We start from the raw sequence: 23,873 nt of genomic DNA on the forward strand, positions 1-23,873 counted from the left end.
TGCCCACTAGATCTTTAATCTTGGGTGGGTTCACTCTGTCCTCCAGCTGACATTCTACACTAGAATCAGAGAAGCCAACTCTATGTTTCTATGTAGAATGTCAGTTTGGGGACGGAGTTAAACCACGATTAAAGGTCTAGTGCGAAATTGGTTTAAAGATCCGCCGGAGAAGCGGCTCGGTTGCGGTGGGGAGGGAGTCCACGAATCTTGGCGCGGGCGGGCAGGAGCAAACGCAGAATTAGTTGCCTTCCTCTTGCCCTCCCCTCGGATCCGCTCCTTGCTACTGTGTGTGTTGCAAGTTGGAGAAAGCTGTGCAGAGTCGCTGGGCAGCCCCGGGAGCCGGAGGCGGGGATGGTGGTGGGCAGCGCCTGGGGGGTTGGAGGCTCCCCGCCAGCTGTGCGCCGGGCAGATGTTTGGCAGTAGCCCCCAGCACTGCCGCAGCTGGTGGCCCCGATCGCGCCTGCTTTCTCTGCGGGGCAAACTTTTGCAAAGGAAACCCTCGACTTCTGCTGCTGCTGCGGGTCACCGAGCCCAGCTTCGCTCTGGCCGCGGCGCGCCTCGACCCGCCTCCGGATTTGCTTTGGGCAGGTCGACCGGCGGGCGCTCAGCCGGTGGATCCCTCGATCCCGGGCCATAGCGAGCAGCCCTGCAGAAAAGCAGGAGCCAGCCGGGGCTGTCCGATGGAGGAAGCGGCGGTGGCGGGCGACGAGGGGCAGGGGGCTGTCCAGAAGAGGAAGGCCTGGGCCAAAAGCCGAGACTCCTGGCAAGCGTCGGAGGCCGAGCGGCTCTCGCCAGAAGCGCCCAAGCTGAATCCGGAGCGGGAAGGAGGTCTGTCCTATCCGCCCCCACCCCCTCTTTTTCCCGCATCCGTCCTGGCGGGAAAGGTCAACGGCCGCCGGATCGCACCCTCCCTCCAGCTATGTGGCTGCGATCCCTAGCCACCAGGGCCGGCCCTAGACTGTCTGGCACCCTAGGCAAGGCTAACTTCTGGTGCACGTCCTGTCCTGCATTGATAACATCGCATGGGGGGTGCACAATTCGGCGTCCCCAGAAGGCTGGCGCCCTAGGCAGTTGCCTAGTAGGGCCAGCCCTGCTAACCACGCTCAGTAAGAAGCAATCCCCTTGATCTGGAAGGGGCTTGCTCCCGATTAAACGGGGCTGGGATCCGGCGAAGGGGGGCTCGGCCGTAGCCGTCACGATTGGGAAGGCCGGTGCTGCTGCGGATCCCGCAATCCTAACACACACGTGGGCTCGTCCCGTTCTGTCGGGCTGGTTTCCGGAGAGGGCGGTTAAGAGGGTTCAGCCGGGCTTCCTTGTGAGCAAAACTTGCTCAGGATTCCACTTCGAGGCGCCAAATTGTATTTGAAAGAATGAAAATGTGTCCTTCTCCCTCCTCCCTCCCTTCAACTGCTGACTTCCTGCATTGCACTTTTAAAAAAAATAAATGTGATCTTTAATGTAGCCTTTCTCAATGACAATTCCTTGCTTTCTCTCCCCCCCCCCCCTTTTTCTCTGTTCTTCTCCAGGCAATATCCCAAATGAAAAGATTGCAATATGGCTTAAAGATTGCAGGTAAGCCGCTTTAATTTTAGAGGCCCTGGCTTGTGCCTCTCTTGATTTCTATTCTGACACCTACAGTGCAACCCTAAACAGAGTTATGCCCTCCCAAGCCAATTGGCTTCAGTGGCCTTAGAAATATATAACTCTACTTAGACTTGTTCTGCTGGAAAGAGCGTCTTTGGTGCTGTGGGATAGTAAGAAGCGTCAGCCTTCCCTTTTAACCTTAATCCCTTCCCTTTTAGTGCTACTGGGGAGTAAATCCCATTGATTGCAGTGGGACCATTCCAGAGAAGACTGAGACGGTGTGTGCTTGTTTGACAGCTGACTCCCTGAATACTTTGGGACTTGCTTCTGAGTAGACCTGAATAAATCCCTCCGTCAGGCATGCTTATGTGTCTGTTTTCATTGGGTTTACATAGGCTTGCCTCTGTGTTGGGTTATGACCAGATTCTGTGTGTGTGTGTGGTGAGGATTTTTGTTTAGGGAGTTGAAGGAGAAATACTTGGTGTTGTTTAGCTCAGCGTTTATGATGTTGTTCAGGAAACAGCAGCTGTTCTCTGGAACTGCAGGTTCTGTGTTATAAAGCCACAGGGTAATGCCATAGTTTGGAAACAAGATTTTTTTTTTAAAGAAAGGAAACAAATCATGTAGACTTCCTGCAATTTGTGATTTCAGCTGTGATTCTGAATGCATTCAAGCTGCAGTCTTGAACGTGTCACTTTGCAATTAGCTGGGTTTTCTTCCCTGTAAAATAATGCGTTTGAAATTTGGCTGTTATAAGAATCCATTGAGCAATCCTGTGGAGGTTTACTGAGAAAGGTGTTCACAGAGGCTTTCTCTTGGGTAAGTCAGCATATTGAGTATTGGTGCCTTCAGGTGCGATCCTGTGCTAATTTAACCCTATCTGTGCCCATTGAAATCAGTGGGATTGGTTTGCAGTAATTCTCCATAAGATTGTGCTGTGATTCTCAGCTGTGTTACTAGAAATGAATTGGGTTGAAATCAAGCGTCCAATTGTAAATGACTTTAGAACTGGAAAGTGCTGCATGTCATGTGGCCATATTACATTAATTACTCAGGTTTCTCCAGATACTGAGAAATGAGTTTTTATTCCGTTAATACTGAAGAAGTCATTGAGCTGCTGTGTGCTCCAGTTTTCTCAGGGGACAATGATAAATCCAGGGAGTCGTCGTGGAACAGTGTAGTGCAGTGGTTAGTGTCGGCATTGATGACCAGCAATTAATGTCAGATTAAGACTCGAGCAATCTAGGTCTGAACCTCCATTCCTGTATGAGGCTCACTGGGGGAACTTGGGCCAACCCCACCCTCTCAGCCCAGCCTACCCAACAGGGTTGTTGTCAGGGGTGGAATTCTAGCAGGAGTTCCTTTGCATATTAAAACACACATCCCTGATGTAGCCAGTCCTCCAAGAGCTTGCCATTCTGGGCACCTCCAGATGCGGAGGTGCTTCAGAATCCGGACCACTCTTTCTTCCCCCAACAAGTTAAGCTCTCAAGCACTCCCAACAGTTTTTAAGAGGAACAAAAGGTGGAAGTGGCTTGGGCTGGCTTGATGCTTTCACACAGTCAAGTCTCCTCGCATTCGCCCTGCCACTTCCAGACTCCAACTGGGCGGCTCAGAAATTTGCTACCACTTCAGAAGCGGTAGCTTTCTGAGCTGGCCTGCAGAGGCTGGGGTGAGTACGGGATCAGGATGGGTGGCAGATGTCTGTGCATGGAAGGATTTTTTGGGTCGATTTCCGAGCTGTCTCTGAGTCATCCCAAAGTGCTAGTCTGTAATCACCCCTAGTTACTTACAACTACCTACCCCTTACTTCCACTAACTGTAAAGCTCTGAATCCGTAAGGCTGTGCCTCCCATGGGCTCCTTTTGAAGTTGTAGCATAAAACATAGATATATTTATTTATTTATTCTTCCATCTTTCCCTGCAGCAGGGACCTCAAGCTGCTTCCATTATTCTTCTCTCTTTTGCTTTATCCGCACGGCAGCCGTGTGAGCTGGGTTAGACTGAGACTATGTGACTGGCCCATAGTCAACCATGGCAAAACAGAGATTTGATCTTGGGTCTCCAACACTTCAACCACTACACCACACTTTCTTTCAGTAGTGCTTTATTCTTAGAATAATAGAATTGGAGGGGATCTCCAGGGTCATCTAGTCCAACCCCCCCTGCACAATGCAGGAAATTCACAAATAGAAAAGTAAAAGTAGTTACCTGTGCAAGCACCAGACGTTTCCAGCTCTGGGGTGACGTTGCATTATGATGTTTTCACAGTAGATTTCTTTACGGGGTGGTTTGCCATTGCCTTCCCCAGTCATCTACACTTTACCCCCAGCAAGCTGGGTACTCATTTCACCGACCTCGGAAGGCTAAGTCAACCTTGAGCTGGCTACCTGAACCCAGCTTCCGCTGGGATTACCTCCCCCTAAATTCACAGGATTCGCATTGCTATCTGATGGCCATCTAGCCTCTGTTTAAAAACCTCCAAGGAAGGAGAGCCCTCCACCTCCTGCGGAAGCCTCAATACTTTTTTGGGGGGTGGGGAGGGGAGGGAAAGTTGGCTGTTAACCCTAGCCCTGCAAAGTTTCCCCATCTCTGCTTTTAGGCAACATTCCCCATTTTCTTGAATAAACATTTTGATTCCCCATGTAATTGCAAAATAGCTGTGCTGAACGTTCCCATGCAGCTAATTCCAATGGACAAAAGCTCAGGGGCAATCTAACAAACCACTGTTGAAACTACGGAAGAATTTCAAATGCTGATTTTGGTTTGGCACATCAGCCCAAGATGGTTAGCGCACTCCTCATTAATTGGCCATGGTTGGACTTTTGCACAAAGCCAAGAATGCTGCTTCCTTTTGAACTTCCATTACGGTTATCTTCGTTAGCAAGGTCAAAGCCAAGGGGCAGCTGACTCTTAGCCAATCGGCATCCAGGTGGGAGGCTGCGCAGCATGCCAAAGCTTCTCCTGCTGGCCACCCAGTGTAACTGCATGCCTCTCCAAACAAACTTTTCTTGGGTTTTAATACTAGCTGTGGCTTTGCTTAACTTCTGCTTTTATTTATTTAATATGCATTGACTTGAAGTCTTTAGATACCTGCCTCTTTCCCAGGCATCCAGAAGCCTCAGAAAATCTCATTTCTTTTTAATCTCTGTAAAAAGTATCCCTGTTTTAGGAGAAGAGCCAAACTGAGAATTGTTCCCTATGTGCAGCAGTCTTGCTTTCCTTTGATTGCATTCCTTCAGCAATACAGTTATGTTAATTAGAAAAACAGAGCCGTTAAGTTTCAAGCCTGTTGATTAAAAAGATGATTGTTTTGTTCCAATAAACACAATGCTTTGACCTCTCAGTCGGCTAAGTCTGTTTTGACAGGTCAGATGCTGAATCTTAAGCTATATGTGTTGCTGGAGTGGGACGAGAATTACTTCAGGTATTCAACCAAAATTCTGTCAGATTGCTCAGTTCCATTGTCTGTTTTTTTGACCAATGAAGGGAGAGCCAGTGGTTAGCTATCTAGCTCACATACTTCAGCTTTAGAAGTCTGGGATGAAACACCAATGTGTGAATCAAACAGTCTCTTTGTAGACAGATGGCTCTGAAAGGGGCGGAAAATAAAAGGCTTTCAGTGTTTGCTACACAGCAAGAGCTTGGAATTTAGATCTGGCATATCTCACTGATTTGATTGTAAATGACTGTTTCATCTAGAGAGGGAGAGGGGGGAGAATGCTCCTTCGGTGACTTACAGGCCTGTCCGAAAGAGAATTCACTTTTCAGTAGATCTTGGGAAGAATTGTGTCTCTTGCATACGAGTAGCTTTGTTCTCTGTGCTGTTCTGCAGCTGAAACAAGTGACAAGGGAGATTTGTGTGTGTGTGGGGGGGGGAGTAGTGTTCCTCTCAGGGTCCTTCAAAGACTTTTCTGCTTAGAGAGAGAACTTCTGTGCAGATACCTTTATTCCCCAGTGGACTTTCTTTAAGGAAACAGTACCGATGCTGAGACTGCAAAAACAGCCCCTTTTGTTAGATTCTAAGTGGCTGGGCACCCCACCTCCTGCAATTTACCAAAGTGGAACTCCCCCTCCCCCCTTTGGCTATCGAAGGAGGAGGAATTTGTATTTGTGATGTGTAAGGCGAGTGCTCTTCAGAGCGAGGCTTGTAAGAGGCACATTATGAGTTTGCACTGAGGTTATTTATTGCCTTGTTAATTGGTAGCTTGTTTGGAAGTAACTTGTCTTGGTTGTACCTCTAGCTTTGACGCTCCATGATGCTTTAGCGCGCTGTGCGGAAACAGAACATTTAGATGTATCTTTGAAATCCTTGCAGGATCTTACTGGGGCTAAGGAGGTCTCAGCCAGAACTTGTTTCTGCCTTTACTTTTGACATTATTGCAAAGTTGACAGTCCAGTCCCAAACAGCCTTACACCATTCTAAGCCTATCTCATTGGAATCACACCAGCAGATTCTGATTAACTTCTCATCTTTCCAGGGCTTTTTTTTTGTAGCAGGAACTCCTGTGCATATTAGGCCACACTCCCCTGATGTAGCCAATCCTCCAAGACCTTGCAGGGGTCTTAATACAGGGCCTACTGTAAGCTCCAGGATGATTGGCTACAGGGGTGTGTGGCCTAATATGCAAAGGAATCCCTGCAACAAAAAAAGGCCCTGCATCTTTCAGAGATGAGAGAAGTTGCCAAAAACAATTTGAACAGAATTCAGCAGCCCCCCCACCAATGTTCCCTCTAAGCTGTGGAGTCTTGTGAGCAAAAATTCTACTTTGTGAGCTCCTGGCATTAAAGTTGTGAGCTACTGCATAAATTAGTTTGCTTTGGGGCAGTTTTTCCTGAGCTGAGACAAAATATGTGAGCTGGAGGCTAAACAATTGTGAGCTAGCTCACACTAACTCAGCTTAGAGGGAATGTTGCCCCCCAATAAAGGTATGTGTGAAAGGTTTAAAGAAACAGGGACTAAACTTGAGAGAGGCTTTTTCAAACTTTTATCCCAGTTTGCTCCTTAACAGGGATTTGAAGTTGCTCCACATCCTTCTCCCCTCCTCCACAGTGGCCTCACCACACCTCTGTGAGATATGAAAAGGTGGAATGGGCCCCGGGTCACTGAAAACCAAACTAGATGCAGTGGTAGATTCGTGTGGGCAGCTGAGTTGATCTGAAGCAGCAGAACAAAGTTTGAGACCAGTGGCACCTTTAAGATCAACACCCTTCTTCAGATACAGTGAAATGGGAATTACCAGTTCGTACATATAGGTAGGGGGTGAGCAGTGAATGAGCACACAGCATAATGAATGGTTACCATTTGGGGTTAATTCAAAATTGGAGGCTGATGGGCAGATATGTGTCCTTAATTGTGGAATGCTGAGAGTAATTAAATGAGACCCTGCCATTAAGTTTCATCCTCCTCCTCCCAAGCATATGGAAAAAATACATATGTTTGTAATGCATAATTATATTAACATTCATGGGTGTGTATAGGTATATTCGGAGGCTAAAGCCAGTAGAAGCTACTGCCAAAAAACTTGGCTGGTTAGTCATTTTTTTATTGGACTTGATTGTTCTCCACCCTTCTGCTGAGGAATTTCAAAGTGGTATATGAGGCTGTCTAATTTTTGTCATATTGTAAAAATCTGTATGCATTCTGCATATGCGAATGTATCATTCTCTCTCTCCCCTTCTTCAGCACCAACTTGCACGATTCAGTAGCTTTCCTGAGTTTGTAAGTGTCTTTGTGGTTTTTCTTTTCCTGGTCATGCTCCACTATATCTGCTTTCCTAAGATCATGTTTTCTTCAGCCAGCATGGTGTAACGGATAAGAGCTGTGAACCCTAATCGGGAGAACTGAGTTTGAGTACCCCACTCCTCCACGTGAAGCCTGCTGGGTGACCTTGAGCCTATCACAGTTCTCTCAGAACTCTCTCAGCACCACCTGCCTCACAAGGTGCCTATTTTGAGGAGAGGAAGGGAAGGAGATTGTAAAACGCTTTGAGGCTGCAACCCCAGATAATAAATAATGCACTTGAGACCACTTTTAGTGCACTTTTCAGCTGGATTTTACTGTCTGAACTGGCAAAGTCCAGTCAGAAAGTGCGCTGAAAATGAATTGGAAGTGTGTTTTTTAGTGTGTGTGATGTTAGGCTAAAAGACTTGAGTCCTAAGAGTAAGGAAAACTGAGGAATAAAGCCTGACTCCTCTTTTTCCATCTGTTCCTCCATGCCTTCCTTGTCTCACACTTCTGCATCCACCCTCATAAATAATGTCCCAGAGTTTCTGCTTCTCCACCCACTATGTTTTCCTTTCACTACCAGGGTCTCTCTTTCCCAACCTTCAGTTGCTCAGTCATTCTCTTTGTGTAGAGCAGGGGTGGCCAAACTTGCTTCACATAAGAGAGAATAAACTTCAGATGTTTGAGAGCCTGAAGACATGGTGTTTGAGAGCCACAAGACAGGAAGAAAAGCAGGAGGGCAAAAAGATGGGGGGAAGGGAGAGGTGAAAACAAAGCAACTTTAACTTTAAATGCATTCTCCAGGCCACTGGCTGGCTTGGAGAAGTGATTTAAAGAGAGAAATGTCTTCTCCAAGCTGACCAGTGGGGTGGTGGGGGCTTCAAGAGCCACATAATGCATGTGAAAGAATCACATGTGGCTCCCGAGCTACTGTTTGGCCGCCCCTGGTGTAGAGGCACTAGATAAAATGGGCACAAATCAGACATTTGTTTTTGGGAATGCTCCTGGTACTGGTAGGCATTCTGGGATCTTCAGTCACTCAGGTTTAAAAACCATCATCTGCAAAAACAGAGTTTCAAAAGTGCGACTGCAAGATGAAGTTTACTAAGTGGAAATTTATAAGCTGATAGGGGTAATAAGCTTGGATTTAATGTCTGGAGTTGGCAGGCATGCCAGCTGAATAACACACTTCCAGTCCACTTTAGCAATCGTTTGCAAGTGGATTTTCCCGGTTCAGCCAGTAAAATCCAGTTGCAAAGTAGTTAGAAAGTACATTATTTAGCATGCCCTGACACCTAAAAGGTAATTGTCCATGTTTACAGCTTTATGTCATACTTTGACAATTAGGAGCGGTCTCTGCCTGATCTGGGTTAATCCTTTAGACTGCATCTTATTTTCCATCTGTGCTATGTAATGTAATAAACTTGTCTTAGATCTTCTGGCTTTCCTTGTTCCCTCACCCACATTCTCTGGCTGTGTGTGTATATATATTCATGTTGATGTATACATCTTCCAGCAAAGTGTGTCACTTCAAGCCAGCTGAGAAAGGGGGGCTGTGGAGCTTAAAAACACCTCATAAAAATATAAAAGAAGACATGTTGGATCAGGCCAATGACCCATCCAGTCCAACACTCTGTGTCACACAGTGGCCAAAAACCCCAGGTGCCATCAGGAGGTCCATCAGTGGGGCCAGGACACTAGAAGCCCTCCTGCTGTTCCCCCCCCACCCCAAGCACCAAGAATACAGAGCATCACTGCCCCAGACAGAGATGAACCTCTGCTCCATATGTTTATCCAATCCCTTCTTGGAGCTGGCTATGCTTGTAGCCGCCACCACCTCCTGTGGCAGTGAATTCCATGTGTTAATCACCCTTTGGGTGAAGAAGTACTTCGTTTTATCCATTCTAACCCGACTGCTCAGCAATTTTGTTGAGTGCCCACAAGTTCTTGTATTGTGAGAAAGGGATTGGTTTGCTGGTCTTTAAGGTCCTGTAAGACACTTGGGGTTGGTTTGAGTTGTGACAGACCAGCAAGGTTGTGTGTGCACAAAGTGCTGTCAAGTTGCACCCTACTTATGGCGCCCCTGTAGGGTTTTCAAGGCAAGAGCCGGACAGTGGTGGTTTGCCATTGCTAGCAAGGCTACTCCTCTGGAATGCCTGTCTTCTCCTCAGCTGCTTGTGCCACCAACCAATGTCCCTGGGCTCTCCCCCCCCACCCTGTTTTCTCTGGGCTTTACTCCAAGTACAGGGGTGTCTTCCTGGGTATCACCCCTCCCAATTCTCATCCTTCCTCTTTCCCTCAGACTTCTGTCTTTTAATGCTCCTTCCTCTAGCGACCATCCTTCTGGGGCCCTTTTTCCCTTCAGCTTTTAGGTTTCTCAGAGCAAAGTATATAAATAGTTCCTAATAAAGTTTCTGAGGGAAATAATGATCAGTAATAGCCAGGGGTGGAATTCTAACAGGAGCTCCTTTGCATATTAGGCCACCCCCCCCCCAATGTAGCCAGTCCTTGCAAGTTCTTGGAGGATTGGCTACATCAGGGGTGTGTGGCCTAATATGCAAAGGAGCTCTTGCTAGAATTCCACCCCTGGTAATTGCTATGGAGACTCCTAGCCTGTGTATTTGTATCTCCCTCCCCCTAGGGCTTGTACAGCTCTTGCCCCTCCTCATTTCCACGGGTCTTGTATCTGATCTTTTCCAGCCCACAGTGACTTTTTACTTCCCCCCTTTTTTACTTTGTGTCATCATTCTGCTGCAGGCGCTTCCCCTTGAGCAACTGGAATATTAGTGAATGTTCGGTCTGAAGTATTTCAGTGAAAGCTTGGGGGAGAGGAGGGTTCTTGGAGCAAGAATGAAAACGGCACTGAAATTTTTAGTAATTTGGGGGCATTTCCTCAAACTAGACATCAAGCAGACTTTTAAAAAGTGCTTTTCCGGCACTCTGTAGTGAAACCTGCAGTTCTCACACCTGAAGTTGCCTGGTGCTGAGGCAAGCCATTGGCATCACCACTGTCCACTATGACTGGCTGCAGTTCTTTCTCCAGGGTCCCAATTAGGGCTCTCAGTTTGGTTAGAGCCAGTTTGGTGTGGTGGTTAAGTGTGCCAACTTTTATCTGGGAGAACCGGGTTTGATTCCCCACTCCTCCACTTGCAGCTGCTGGAGTGGCCTTGGGTCAGCCATAGCTCTGACAAAGGTTGTCCTTGAAAGGGCAGCTGCTGTGAGAGCCCTTTCAGCCCCACCTACCTCACAGGGTGTCTGTTGTGGGGGGAAAAGATATAGGAGATTGTAAGCCACTCTTGAGTCTGAGTCAGAGAGAAGGGCGGGGTATAAATCTGCTGTCTTCTTCTCACATTCAGGGGTCATTTTGTAGAAAAAGAGGTATTGGAACTCATTAGCACAGTTCATTTGCATAACTCATTTGCATATACCGCACACCCCTGACTTTACCAGGTGTACTAAATTATATCAGCCCAGCATCTACCTTAAAATGCTTCTTGAATTATAATGGTTATAATAAAACCTTACTTCCATCATACTTTTAAAAATTACTTTCTCCTATATCTGCTTTATATGTTTTGGTTATTTTCCCATTTTTTGTGAGGAAAATGTTGAAAAGTTTGTCAAATCTTAAAGGTCAGCAAAATTCCCACAGGGGGTTTGCTCGATGAAGCCCAGGAGCAAGTATTTGAGGGGTTGGTGGGTAAGAAAGAAAGAAAATACACAATAAACCTTAGAGGTTCTGGCACTCAGCTCCTGTGAGCTCCTGCTTTGTGCTCCTCACAGCTGCATGTGCTGCCTAACAGAGTTTATTTCATTTATTTATTGCACTTGTATGCCGCCCTCCCCAAACGGGCTCAGGATGGCTAACGACAGTCACAACTCGATGACAAATTCACATTATAACAATAAAACATTATTAAAACAGTTTAAGTACAGTTCAGATGGTGTTCTGTCTGTTTTGAATTAATTTGTGACGATATTGTGGGGTAGATAATGCACACCCCCGTAGATGTTAAAAGTACCTCCATTTAGTTATTAAAAGCCTGCCTGAACAGATATGTCTTACAGGCCCTTACAGGCGGAATTGTGACAAGTCCCGCAGGGCCCTAGTCTCCTCAGGGAGGGCATTGCAGAGGGCAGGCACAGTCACGGAAAAGGCTCTTGCCCTTGTAGTGGTCAAACAGGCTTCCTTTAGCCCGGGGATCTTTAGCAGATTTAACGAGCTTGATCATAGTGCTCTCTGGGGCTCGTGTGGGGAAAGACGGTCCGGGAGGTAGACAGGTCCCAAGCCATATAGTTCAGGGGTGGCCAAAGGTAGCTCTCCAGATGTTTTTTGCCTACAACTCCCATCAGCCCCAACCATTGGCCATGCTGGCTGGGGCTGATGGGAATTGTAGGCAAAAAAAGTCTGGAGAGCTGCCGTTGACCACCCCTGATAGTTGGAGAAGAGCATGTGAGTGGTGCACAGAGCATCAACATTCCTGGTGGCCATGACACTCCTGGGTGTAGCCACCACCCAGCCCCACTGGGGAAAAGGCACAGAGACAGTGTGGACAGTTGTGACTGCAGGTGGTTAGAGAAGCTTGCATGTGGGCAGGGGAAGGATGCCCAGGAAGGGGGGGCAAGTGGGGGGGTGAGCAATGAGGAAGGCCGAGTCGTGGCCATGGGGGGAACCTGGGCAGAGAGTGCCCCCCCCAGTTCCCCCCTCCCCCCCGGAACTGGCCTTGCCTAGTTGGTTGCACTGCCCAAGCTGAAGTTCTGTACATTTTGCGTTCATAGCTGTGTGACCGGCTGAAATTTGAACCTGAACGTTCAGCGGTGGGAAAAAACCCACCATGCTTTATCCTTATTGATGGGTAAGAGTACTGCTTGGGAAAAGAAAGGAAATGGCATTCCTGTTTCCAACAGCTTGCAGCTCTTAAACGTTTATTTTAAGTATCCTTACACATGAATTTGCAAGTCCCTAGACTTTTCCCAGACTTTTATTACTGGTAACTCTGAATGGAAAACACTGAGCAGATATGAATATCAAAATCCTGAAGAGTGTGTTTAGTATGTAATTTATGACTGCCCTTGTCAGTCTGGTATGACAGAACCAATTGAACATGTCGTTTTATATTTTTCAAGGACATTCGGGGTATGTGTATCACCCCGATTATATCCAAGTGCTTAGACCCAATGATTTTTATATTTCTCTTCTTGCTGACTTTAAATACAGCTACCTTCAAGGTAGCAATTTGTTACATACAAGCAGCAACTGGTCTAGTATTGGAATAATTTTATTCTTATTAATTGCTGGAATTGCAAAGAACTCTGGTTTTATGTATCTTATGTGTATCATGAATGGCTGGGTTTTTTCCTTGCTTTGCTGATCATGGATCGTAATTAACAGTGAACGAAACTGCACTGGTTAATTTATATTTCAACTTTTTTCCTGTGACAAGTGATGACAGTAGACATATTTTGTAAAAACAAATTAGTCTTAAAATCCATCTGACGTCAGCAAGCCTCGGTGCGCTGAAATCCGTACTGGTTGGCTGCAGCTAAATGTACGTCACCTGGGACTCTTGCAATCCTTTTCATTACACAGGATGCACATTAGAAAATGATTTAATTCTTCTAGTTGCAATGAGTGATTTGTAACAGCAACAAAAGATAATGTTAACTTGATTTGGCTAGTTCGAACGTGTAAAACCACAGTGAGAGGATGTATTGTTCATTTTAAAAAATCCCTCCCTGCAGAAATTTGACAAAAGAATTGAAATATTTTAAAATCCTTTTCTCAGTTTTCATAATAGGCCTCTCTTCCAAAAAAGAGATTTGTCCTGCATTGCGTAGTGTTCTTACACAGGCACAGTGAGGAGCTGGAGATCTTCTTGTGAGATTTGTCTTCTTATTCCTGAAACCAACATCCAGAGTACTTAATTTGGAAAGAGTAACTGTGTGGGTTTTTCCTGTGCAAGTTCAGTGGGTGTTTGGGGGCAGGGCTGGCTTTTTAATCTGGACTTGCAATACATTTCCTTGCAGGAATATCAAGGCTGCCCAGAAGTTCCTCTTTCCTTCTTGTTCTCTAAACTGCAGAGCTGATGTGGAAAATCAACATTTTCATGTGTGCTGCATAGACTTTGTGGGGGGAAAGCTGCGTGTTTTGTAGGGAATGTTGTCTGTGTGTGGGGGGAATGGTGTCTCTGTATAACATATATGATCCGTCTATTGATTTAGGTGCTTCATTTGCACCCACCTTTCTCCTCAGGGAGGCATCATTGGAGAGCCAGTTTGGAGTAGTGGTTAAGTGTGCAGACTCTTATCTGGGAGAACTGAGTTTGATTCCCCACTCCTCCACTTGCAGCTGCTGGAATGGCCTTGGGTCAGCCATGGCTCTCGCAGAGCTGTCGTTGAAAGGGCAGCTATTGTGAGAGCCCTCTCAGCCCCACCCACCTTACAGGGTGTCTGTTGTGGGGGAGGAAGATAAAGGAGATTGTGAGTTGCTCTGAGATTCGGAGTGGCGGGCGGGATATAAATCCAATATCCTCCTCCTCCTCACAACAAACTTGTGAGGTTGGCTGAGAGAGCACGACTGGCCCAAGGGCACCTAGCAAGCTTCCTTGACAAGGTGGGGATTCAAATCTGGGTCTCTCAGATTGTAGGCCAACACTCCAACTATCACGCCAGATATAGGAGCATATGAAGCTATCCTGGATCCATCCAGTGGCACATTGCCTGCCAGTTGTCTAGATCCCTGATTCTTTGGGGTCTCAGGCAGCTTTCTAGCATTTGCCACCAGCATTGCTGCCTTTGACTGGCAATGCCAAGGGTTGAACCAAGGATGTTTTGCAGGCAGGGAGTAAATCTGTTCTTTATTTTGTAAAGAGGACATTCAAAGCCTGGCTCAGTTAAACCCCCCCTCCATCAGAAACCACACGGTGGCCTTGAGCCTGTCTTTCAGGATTGTTGTGAATCCTCAAAGATGTAATTTTGAGTTCCCTGGAGGAAAGGCAGGATACAGAATGAAAACTCTTTCCTCAAATGTCCAATGTTAGGGCTGGAGGCAGTTCCTCCTGCTAAAGAAGACTTCCAACTTAGGTAAGGTGGCCTTTCCATTGGAAGAAGGGCCAGTTAAGTCAGAAGAAGGCTTTGACCTTGGTGCTGTAGAGTGGTGAAATATATAGGGTTGTCAGGTCCAGTGATCATGCTGGTGGGGGAAAGACATTCCAGGAGTGGAGAGCACAGGATGTGCTGACACCATGTGGAAGTGATGTCATCATGTCAGCAACACTGTGGTTTTGGGGCAAAACTCTATGGTAAAATCACCTTCACATCATAGAGTCTGGCCCAAAACCAAAGCACTGCTGCGTGATGTCACTTTCGTGTGATGTCAGCACACCGCATTTGGGGACAGGATTTCCTCCCACCAGGCAGGAGTCCACAAAATCAGGGGATTCCCCCACCTCCAACTGGGGAATACCATTCCTAGAACATATGCCAAGACAAGCAGACATTCAGGAAGTGAGGGGGTCTCTTCCTACTTCTACATATTGTGGTGGTGGAAAGTGCTATCAAGTCACAGGTGACTTAGGATTTTCAAGGCAAGAGACATTCAGAGGTGGTTTGCCATAGCCTGCCTCCATGTCATGACCCTTAGTGTTACCGTTGGTCAGGGCCAGGGCCGGCACTGGGTTTTTTGCCACTGGAGGGAAACCCCAGCTTCGCGCCTCCCCATCTTTTTTTAGAAAAAGCATTTGCGTGTGTGCGGCACAATGACATCATGAAAAGTGATGTCATCAAGCAGCCCCCCTCCTCAGGTAGGGTGACGCCCTAAACGGCTGCCTATCCCGCCTGCTCCCACGCGCCGGCTCTGGTCAGGGCTCAGTTTGTAGAAAAATAGGTGGTGGAGCTCATCCAGGGATTGTTAAGCAGCTGCACCTACTATTCAGTGGGCAAGGTAGGTAGTTGGGGAGGAGGAGAGGGAACACTCAGAAAGGTTCAGGAGCTGTGCTCCTGTGGGCTCCTACTGAATTCGAGGCCTGCCGTTGGTATTCCTTGGTGGTCTCCCATCCAAATACTAGTTCGGGCTGACCCTGCTTAGCTTCTGAGATCTGATGAGGTCAGGCTATTAATGTCAGGGCGCCCCTGCATATACTTCTCGGCAAACTTTCACCTGCTTAGATCACCGCTGTTAAAAGGTGCTGAACCCCTGCCAGAAACAAAAGTTGGCACTCGGGTATAGCAACTGAAGCAGATGCAAAGGGTGGGGCTGGGAACGGTGCCCCTTATCTGAGTACGAAAGTATAATTGCCACTTGCATTGTATAAAGTTCCTTGCGGCAAGTGCAAAAACTTGTGGAATGTGTAGAAGGAGAAGAAACCAGTTGGGACCCAGTGGTAGGTGGTAGAGGAGATTAACTGACTCTTTGTTGGTCCTTCTTCTGCGACTTTAACCCCTTCCGTGGTAGGTGAAAGTCATCCCCTCTGAGGAAAGTGTCGCTTTCTCTTTTTCTGTATCCTGGCTGCTTTGTTGTGTGAATGAGTAGTAGGCAAATGAAGAGGTGGACAGCTTTGCATTCTGACTTGCGGTAAAGCGTGTGCAATCTGGATACAGGAGTGACGCCTCTCTCAGCTTTGCTCAGTTTTTGACTTGTTTAGGGCTTACTATTGACTACCCGTGGCAAAGCTACGTTTCAGAGTTTTGTAGGGCTCTTCCGCAGAAACGCTGACAAAATCCTCCAGCCAATATGATGAGTATCTGAACTGAAGGATTTGAAGGGGAGAAGTATTCATGGCCAGGTGAAACAAACAGTGAATTTTAATGAAGCCGTTAGGTAAACCCCCGCCTCCCCCCTTCCTAACCTGAAGTGTGCCATCTTTTTTAATGGTCTGACCTAAACGTTTTGGATGTCACTTTAGGCTGCTGAATGTTGTTTAATGCTGCTTTTTACGTGCCTGACTTCTTTTTATGGTTTGTATTATAATTCCTTGTTCTTATGATGTTGATTTTTACGATTTTATGGCAACGTTTTTACCTTTGTGAGCCACCTGGAGCTGGTCTTTGGAGGAGCAGCAATTAGATCTTCAGAGGAAATAAATAGTGCTTTTTTTAAGCTGACTTCGTGGTGCATCCTGTTGGCAGAGCTGACCAGAGGGAGAGCCAGGAGGACCAGCTGATGTAGGCCTTGAGGGGCTTTTCAGCAGGGCTTCTTTTTCATCAGTTGTGTCACCACACCGCTTTGGTTTGTGCCCTGATTTCTGCAGGTCTTTAGCTTTTGCTTCAGGTTCTCCGCACCCCCCCCCCCCCCCGTTTCCCCTCAGCTCTTTGGAGGCCATTTTTATCCCAGTCTTTTTCTGGAAGCCGGTTCTGAGCTGCATGGCACCCTAAGCAGACTCGCTGCATGCTGCACCCCACTGCGCCTCCCCCCATGGCTCCACACAGTGGGGCCGCCCTTTCAGGTCGCTGGTTCTGACAGACAGTGAGCGTGGCCACATGGCACAGTTTTACCCACCGATCAGCTGATCAGTAGGGGGGCACGCCTTTAGATAGCCGGGAATGTGGTGCTAGAGCCCCGTTCCGGCATTGAAATAGACATGGCATGGGGAAGGGAAGGGAGGAGGAAGCTGGGGAGCAGACAAACTAGGCGTTTGCCTAGCGGCGAGGCCGAATTCGGTGCACCCGCCCTGCCGGCGCCCTAGGCAACTGCCTAGTTTGCCTAGTGGGCAAGCCGGCCCTGATTCTGAGTCGCCTTTTTCCTTGTATGTAGTATTTCTGTCAGTTTTCTTCATCCATCAACTCCCACCCACTTTTTGATGATTGGACTATCATGGTCAAACCATTACCTTCTCCTCCAATCTGAAGATGAGTTGTTTGGGTTTTTTTCAAGAGGCACTAAAATATCAATGTATTGATATACTGTTGTAATGATTGGTCAAGCAGATTCTCTGAATTCCCAGCTTACTTTTTTTTTTTTTAAATGAAAGTCTTTAGTCCGGTGTCTAGTTGCTTTCTGTGAACAGTTTAAAACATAATTTGGTGTAGTGGTTAAGTGTGTGAATTCTTATTTGGGAGAACCAGGTTTGATTCCCCACTTTTCCACTTACAGCTGCTGGAATGGCCTTGGTCAGCTATAGCTCTTGCAGAGCTGTCCTTGAAAGGACAACTTCTGTGAGAGCTCTCTCAGCCCCACCTACCTCACAGGGTGTCTGTTGCGGGGAAGGGACATAAAGGAGATTGTAAGCTGCTCTGATCCTCTGACTCTTATACAGTCTGTTTCTGTAGCTCTCCTGATGTGGAAGAATCTTCAGTTTATTTCTAGTGTTCTCGTGGCAGTCCTAAGTGGATAGATAATGCCACTGGGCTCATTTTACAGATGGGGAGCTGGCAGACAGAAAATGGCACTTTCCCATGTTCTGTTAGAAATGCGAACCGATCACTTCATACCTCTTAAAGTCAATAAAAATATTCAAAACCAGCAAGGAAGTTTATGTTCTTAGCACTTGTGCGTGAGATCTGCTATGTCAGCTAGTAAAAATTTATAGTAGATTATGCCAAATGTAAAGTAAGATGTCAAGAGCTGCGGTTAGATCTGCCCCAAGAGAGGCTGAGGACTCTCAACTCCAAGAGGCTGTTTTGACAGAGCAGCGGGAGAGTACATGTCTTAAATTAAATAGTAAAGAATGTCTTTTAAAGCTTTAGCTTGCTTTTCAGTAGTTTCCCCACTAGTTATAGCTAACTGCAAAAGAAGAAATGTTCTTCCTTCCTTAGTTCGGCTATAATATGAAATGTGGTTTAATTAAACCAACACTGCACTTGTCTTGAGTACAAATGCAGGCCATGCTATGGCTGCAGTCACACATGCTAAATAATGCAATTTCAATCCACTTCCAGTACACTTTCCAACTGCTTTTACCCAGTTGCACAGTAAAATCCAGTTGGAACGTGCACGGAAAGTGCATTATTTCGTGTGTGTGATCACAGCCTATGATTAGTTAGGGTCCATTAAATTACCATCAGAAGCCATGGATTCAAAGTCACTTGGTGAACCACAACTAGGCAGCATCCACAGCTCATTGGACATTGTGCTATCATTGCATTATATGCGGACAAGAGAATCCAGATGCAAATGACTGCTATAGGGCAGTAGTGCAACATCCAACAAAATGAAGCCACAGCCTTGTCTTTTTATAATGCACAGCCTTCATTTTAGCCTTGGTTTCACGTCATGTGCACATGCAGATATCCTGACTTCTACCCTGGTGCCAGCCACTATTGCGTATATCCCAATGACAGAAATACCCAGTTAGAAGGAACTACTTTTTGTGGAAGCCAGCCAGGACTTGAATGGTTGTAAGATGAATTCCGGGTTTTCAGACTAACCATGGTTTTATACTATGTCTGAACTGAATCTAAGTATCCCTTGTATACAGACAGCTGCCATTGGAGGCAGAGCTGTGCCCATCTTCTCCATGATTGGCCCTCTCATTCTGAGAGGAGGAACTTAGCAACAGGGCCTAATATATTGAGGGGGGCAGAGAGGGAGCTTATAGTGAGTGGGGTAGAGTCAGCCATCCACCAAGTAGCTTTTTTTTAGTCTAAGGAGCCCCCTAAGTTGAAGGAAAGCTTCAAACTTGAGGCAAAAGAAAAAGTGTGTTTAAGTGCCATCAAGTCATTTCCAGCTTAAGCCGACCTATGAATTACTGACCTTTGAAGGTCCTTAACAGCTTTGCTCAGGTCTTGAGGGCTGTAGCTTCCTTGGTCAAGTCAATCCATTGGATGTTGAGTCTCCCTCTTTTCCTGCTGCCTTCCACTTTTCTTACCGTGATTGTCTTTTCCAGTGAGTCTTGTCTTCTTATAATGTGCCCAAAGTATAAGGCTGTGATTGTACACGCTAAATAATGCACTTTCAATCCACTTTCAGTTTACTTTCCAACTAGATTTTGCCAGTTCACGCAGTACTATCCAGTTGGAAAGTGCCCTTCACGAGGGGTTGAAAGTGCATTATTTAGTGTGCACGACTGCAGCCCAATAGTCTCAGTTCAGTCATTTTAACTTCTCGGAAAGAGTCTAGGCTTGATCTGATCTAGAACCCACTTATTTGTCTTTTTGGCAGTCTGTGGTATCTGCAAAACTCTCCTCCTACACCACAAAGGTAGAGTATTTGAATGAATAAGCTGGTAGAGTATTTAAATAAATAAGTGAAGTAGTTGGGTAGGAGCGGGATCCACCCCAGTATATGCTGAAGGTGCTGTAAGGTGCTTTCAGAGTGTTATAGTTGAAGAAGCAGGATCTAGATATAAGGAAATAAAGAGAACCATGATACCCGGCGCCTGATGCAAGCTTCCTATTTAGCAGTTTCATTCACCTCCAAACAGGTGGGAGTCAAGTTATTTAAAGTTGCTTCAGTCTTGAAATAGTCTTATTTGCCAACATTCCCTTTGTTTTCTCTTGGAGCTTGAGGATCTTCTATGCAAGTGAAGAGGCTATGTTGCAGACAACCTCTCTTCAGGTTTTCATCATAGGACAGGGCTTTTTTTGAGCAGGAATGAGCAGAAATGCAGTTCCGGCTGGCTTGGTGTAAGGGTGTGTGGCCTAATATGCAAATAAGTTCCTGCTGGGCTTTCCCCACAAAAAAGCCATGTACAAAACAGCTGTGACATCAGGGGTGTGGCCTAATATGCAAATGAGCTCCTGCTGGGCTTTTTCTGCAAAAAAAAAAGGCCCTAGTAGTGGATAATTTATGTTCTCAGCCTGTGTGTGGAGATGCAAATCGCTGCTTTACTGGTTGCTGTTAATGGGCTTCTGAGGGGAGTTTACCTCAGGGGCCCACAATTTTTTTGAGCTCGCGGGCATCCTTGGAATTCTGACATGGCATGGTGGGTGTGGCAACAAAATGGCTGCCATAGGAGATGGAGCCATCTGCAAAATGGCTGCGACAGCTTTAGTGACACAGTTCTGATTCTTCTGCTGTGGTAGCAACTGCTGCCAGAGCAGCTTTTTAAAAATCTGCACTGCCAATTAAATATGTAATGATTGACCAGAAGCCTTGCTAGGCAAAAGCCCTACTTGGCTCCGCCTACTTCCTAAAAACTCTTGGCAGGCACCAAAATAGGTGTTGGCGGGTTCTATGGTTCCCACGATCTCTCTTACCGTTTTGCTACCAGCCAATGTAGATACCATTGGCACTAGCCTAGGAAGGATCTGGAAACAGAAGACCAGCTCTCTGAAGTGACCACATTAAGTAGAGGAAAGAAGCTTGAAAAGAGCTGTTGAAAGCTGGAGGTTTAGACACTAAATGTTTTAAACTTGAGCTTTAGAAAGGCTGTTGCTCAAAAAATGTCCTCCTCTGGAGCTTCACTTGCTGATCTGAAAATTCTCTGAAATTGCATCACACTCAGATTTCCAGAGACTTGCTTACCATCTGGCACCTGTTCCCTATTGAAACTTCCTTGCCATTGGCTGTTGGCGTTCAGAAAGGATGTTGCAAAGTAGATGTTGTTGTTGATATGTGGCTGATCTCGTCTCAAAGACTGAGCGTGTGCCTCACTGCTGGGAAACACATAGGGCTTTTTAGGGGGGCAGTGGGTGCATTTGGATGTAAGGACAAATCATACTGTGTGGTATTAGGGCACTGATCCTCAGCCTTTTTAGCACCAGGAACCGTTTGGTGGAAGACAATTTTTCCAGGGACCGGGGAGGGGAGGGCAATGGTTTCAGGATGATACAATTGTGCACTTTATTTCTATTAGTTTGGTGTGGCGGTTTGAAGGCAAAGGAATAGGCCCTAGTTTGGTAATAGTTTATGGAAGTAGGGCTTTTATTGTAGCAGGAACTCCTTTGAATATTAGGCCACACACCCCTGATGCAGCCAATCCCCCTGGAGCTTACAGTTGGCCCTGTACTAAGAGGTCTGTAAGATTTTGGAGGATTGGCTACATAATGGAAATCTTCAATTCCTGAGGAGGAAGGGGGGAGCGCACAAGCCAAACTATTTCCAAAGCTCCTCTTTATGATGACAAACCATGATTAGCTGTTTTGTCTGAATACAGCCATGAGCTCATGACAGGATCTGGCTTTGAAAGTGGAATAAACACAGCTCTGCCATTACCAAGGAAGTTTAGCCCAAATTCCTCAGATTATTGCATTGAAAACCTTTAGGCTTCCAATATACAAAAGTGTTTTATTTGCAAATCTTCCATCCGTAGTGCTTGAAGGACAGTTAAGTACCTGTTTTTCTCACTTTTGGCTTTCTTTAGAACATCTGATCCTTCTCATTGGTGATGAAGTACCTGCTGGTTGTAGGCCTTACTTATCATGTGTTGGACACAGCTAGCTTTTCTGCTAGGAAAAAGAGGGGGGAGAGGCAGGAATCCCCTTTGACCATCAAAAAGGCTGTGCTGGAGATGAAATAAGAATGGAATAGGGAAGAGTGGGCCCGATTCTATGAAAAAGATGGCTGAATCTAACCCAGGTCTATTCGCAAGCAGTAGCACTTTTAAAAATACACATTTTTTAAAAAAATCTAAATGTAGAATGCATACTTGAATATTTTCAAAAGATGCCTGAAGGCTTGAGATCTGGCAGGGACCAGAAAGGAACAATGGATGTTATTGGGCACAAGGTCGGAGGCTGGCAGTTGCTCAGTCTGTTCCTCGTTCTTGAACTGAAGACCTGGGTTTGTTTTGGGTTTTAAAATACATGCTGTACATATTTCCTCCTTGCCTACCTACTATGCCAGGTTCTTGTTTACAGTGACCGTGTTGGTAACACAGGGTAGAAAATCAGCCAAGTTCTTTTCTGGTAGCCAGGTCAACATTTCAGAAATGAACACTTCCATGGAATTCCCTTGTTGCCTAATGGATGCAGCGCAGTGAAATGGTGTTGTTCTGAAAGAGTACTCTATTAATTCCTGCTGGACTGTCATGTTGTAGCAGGGGTCCCCCCACCTCTTTGAGTCTATGGGCACATTTGGAATTTTGACACAGCATGGTGGGCACAAAAACGGCTGCTACCAGGGCTTTTTTTTGTAGCCGGAACTCCTTTGCATATTAGGCCACACACCTCTGATGTAGCCATTCCTCCTGGAGCTTACAGTAGTCCCTGTAATAACAGCCCTGTAAACTCTTGGAGGATTGGCTACATCAGGGGTGTGTGGCCTAATATGCAAAGGAGTTCCTGCTACAAAAAAAGCCCTGACTGCCACAAAATGGCTGCTGCAGCTTTCCTTCAGTCACATAGTGAAAATCCTTATGCTGCCTTGGCAGCTGCTGCCAAAGTTCCATTTTCAAAAGGCTGTACCACCAATCAGAAGCCTTGATGGGCAACAACTCCACCAAGCCCCACTCACTTTCTAGAAACACTTAGCAGGCGTCAGGAAAGGTGTTGGCAGGTGCTGTGGCACCCACGGGTGCCATATCATGGACTCTTGCATTATAAAATAAGAAACAAAACATCCACAGTAGGGGGAATGAAATGGCTTGTCCAATGTCGATGACTGTGTTTACCTTAGGTGTTGATCAGGGTTGTCAAACATGCAGTCCGAGGGCTAGATCAGGCCCCCAGAGGGCTTCTTTCAGGCCCGTGAACAACTCACTGTCATCTGCTTCCTTCTTTCTCTCTTGCTTTCTTCTGCATCACCACTTGCTTTGCTAGGCTGAACAACGCCTGAACAGCATACTCAAGATTACTGCAGCACAGCCATTGTCTCTGGATTTTGACGCAGAGTAAGAGGTGTCAGTTATCAGAAACTGTTAAACAAAACATTGCAAAAGTGCTAATCTTTTAAGCATGTTTTACTTTTTTTTAAAAAATCTTTCATTGTGTTTGTGGCTTTTATAAAGTTTTTATCTCTGCTACCTGGCATTACATTTTATGACACGCATGGCCCGACACGACAAGGTCTCATTTATGTCAGATCCCGCCCTCATAACAAATGAGTTTGACACCCCTGGTATAAATGATTTAGAGCTAACAACTCTGGATGTAAAAACCAGTGAAAAACGTACAGAACAGTCAGTTTCAGTCTGTGTAAGCCCCTGTTGTACACTGTAGAAGCTGGTTGGGTTGAGCTGCTTCCATTATCTGCCGAAAGTTAACTGTACAGATCTGATATGGGTGTTTTCCGTGCTAAGTTGCTCTGCCCCTAGGGACTGGACCACCGTCTTTGGCATCGAAAGTAATCCTGTCACTTGCCTAACCCATGAATCTGCATGGCTGAGCACTATTGGAATGTGAAATAACCACTTTACCACCCAGAACTGCTCCCACGATGCTTGGATAGCATATAAAGTCATTCTTCGTCCCCCCCCCCTCCCCTCGATTTACTTAAAGAACCTGAAGTTTCTGGATTGTGCTGGATGATTTCAGTGCTCTGTTGCAACAGCCAAACCTTTAAGACTGGTTAATGACGGAGACCTACACAGCTTCTCTGGATAGCCTGTCTCCCTCCCTGGGTGGGTTAAAAACAGCTCGATACCTATGCAAAGTGGTTTTTCTGCCCTTGAAGGGGAGTGTTGCCAATTTTCAACCTGCTACAGCAGGTTGGTATGCAGACATTTGCATATGGGTGATGCTTTAT

At 46.2% G+C, this 23,873-nt stretch overlaps 1 protein-coding gene across 2 annotated transcripts in view; it reads left to right on the forward strand.

The window, feature by feature from the left end:
- The first annotated feature begins 329 nt into the window (after positions 1-329).
- ITPRID2 (ITPR interacting domain containing 2) overlaps positions 330-23,873 on the forward strand; it is a 100,068-nt gene continuing 76,524 nt past the window's right edge. For both annotated transcript variants that reach the window (XM_060256895.1, XM_060256896.1), the window contains exons 1-2: positions 330-828; positions 1,527-1,572. In XM_060256895.1, coding sequence (XP_060112878.1) covers positions 681-828; positions 1,527-1,572 — 194 coding nt within the window. In that variant the 5' untranslated portion in view covers positions 330-680. The remainder of the gene's footprint in view (positions 829-1,526; positions 1,573-23,873) is intronic.

This window comes from Heteronotia binoei, chromosome 16 (genome assembly GCF_032191835.1).
Source record: "Heteronotia binoei isolate CCM8104 ecotype False Entrance Well chromosome 16, APGP_CSIRO_Hbin_v1, whole genome shotgun sequence".
In the NCBI taxonomy this organism is placed as follows: domain Eukaryota; kingdom Metazoa; phylum Chordata; class Lepidosauria; order Squamata; family Gekkonidae; genus Heteronotia; species Heteronotia binoei.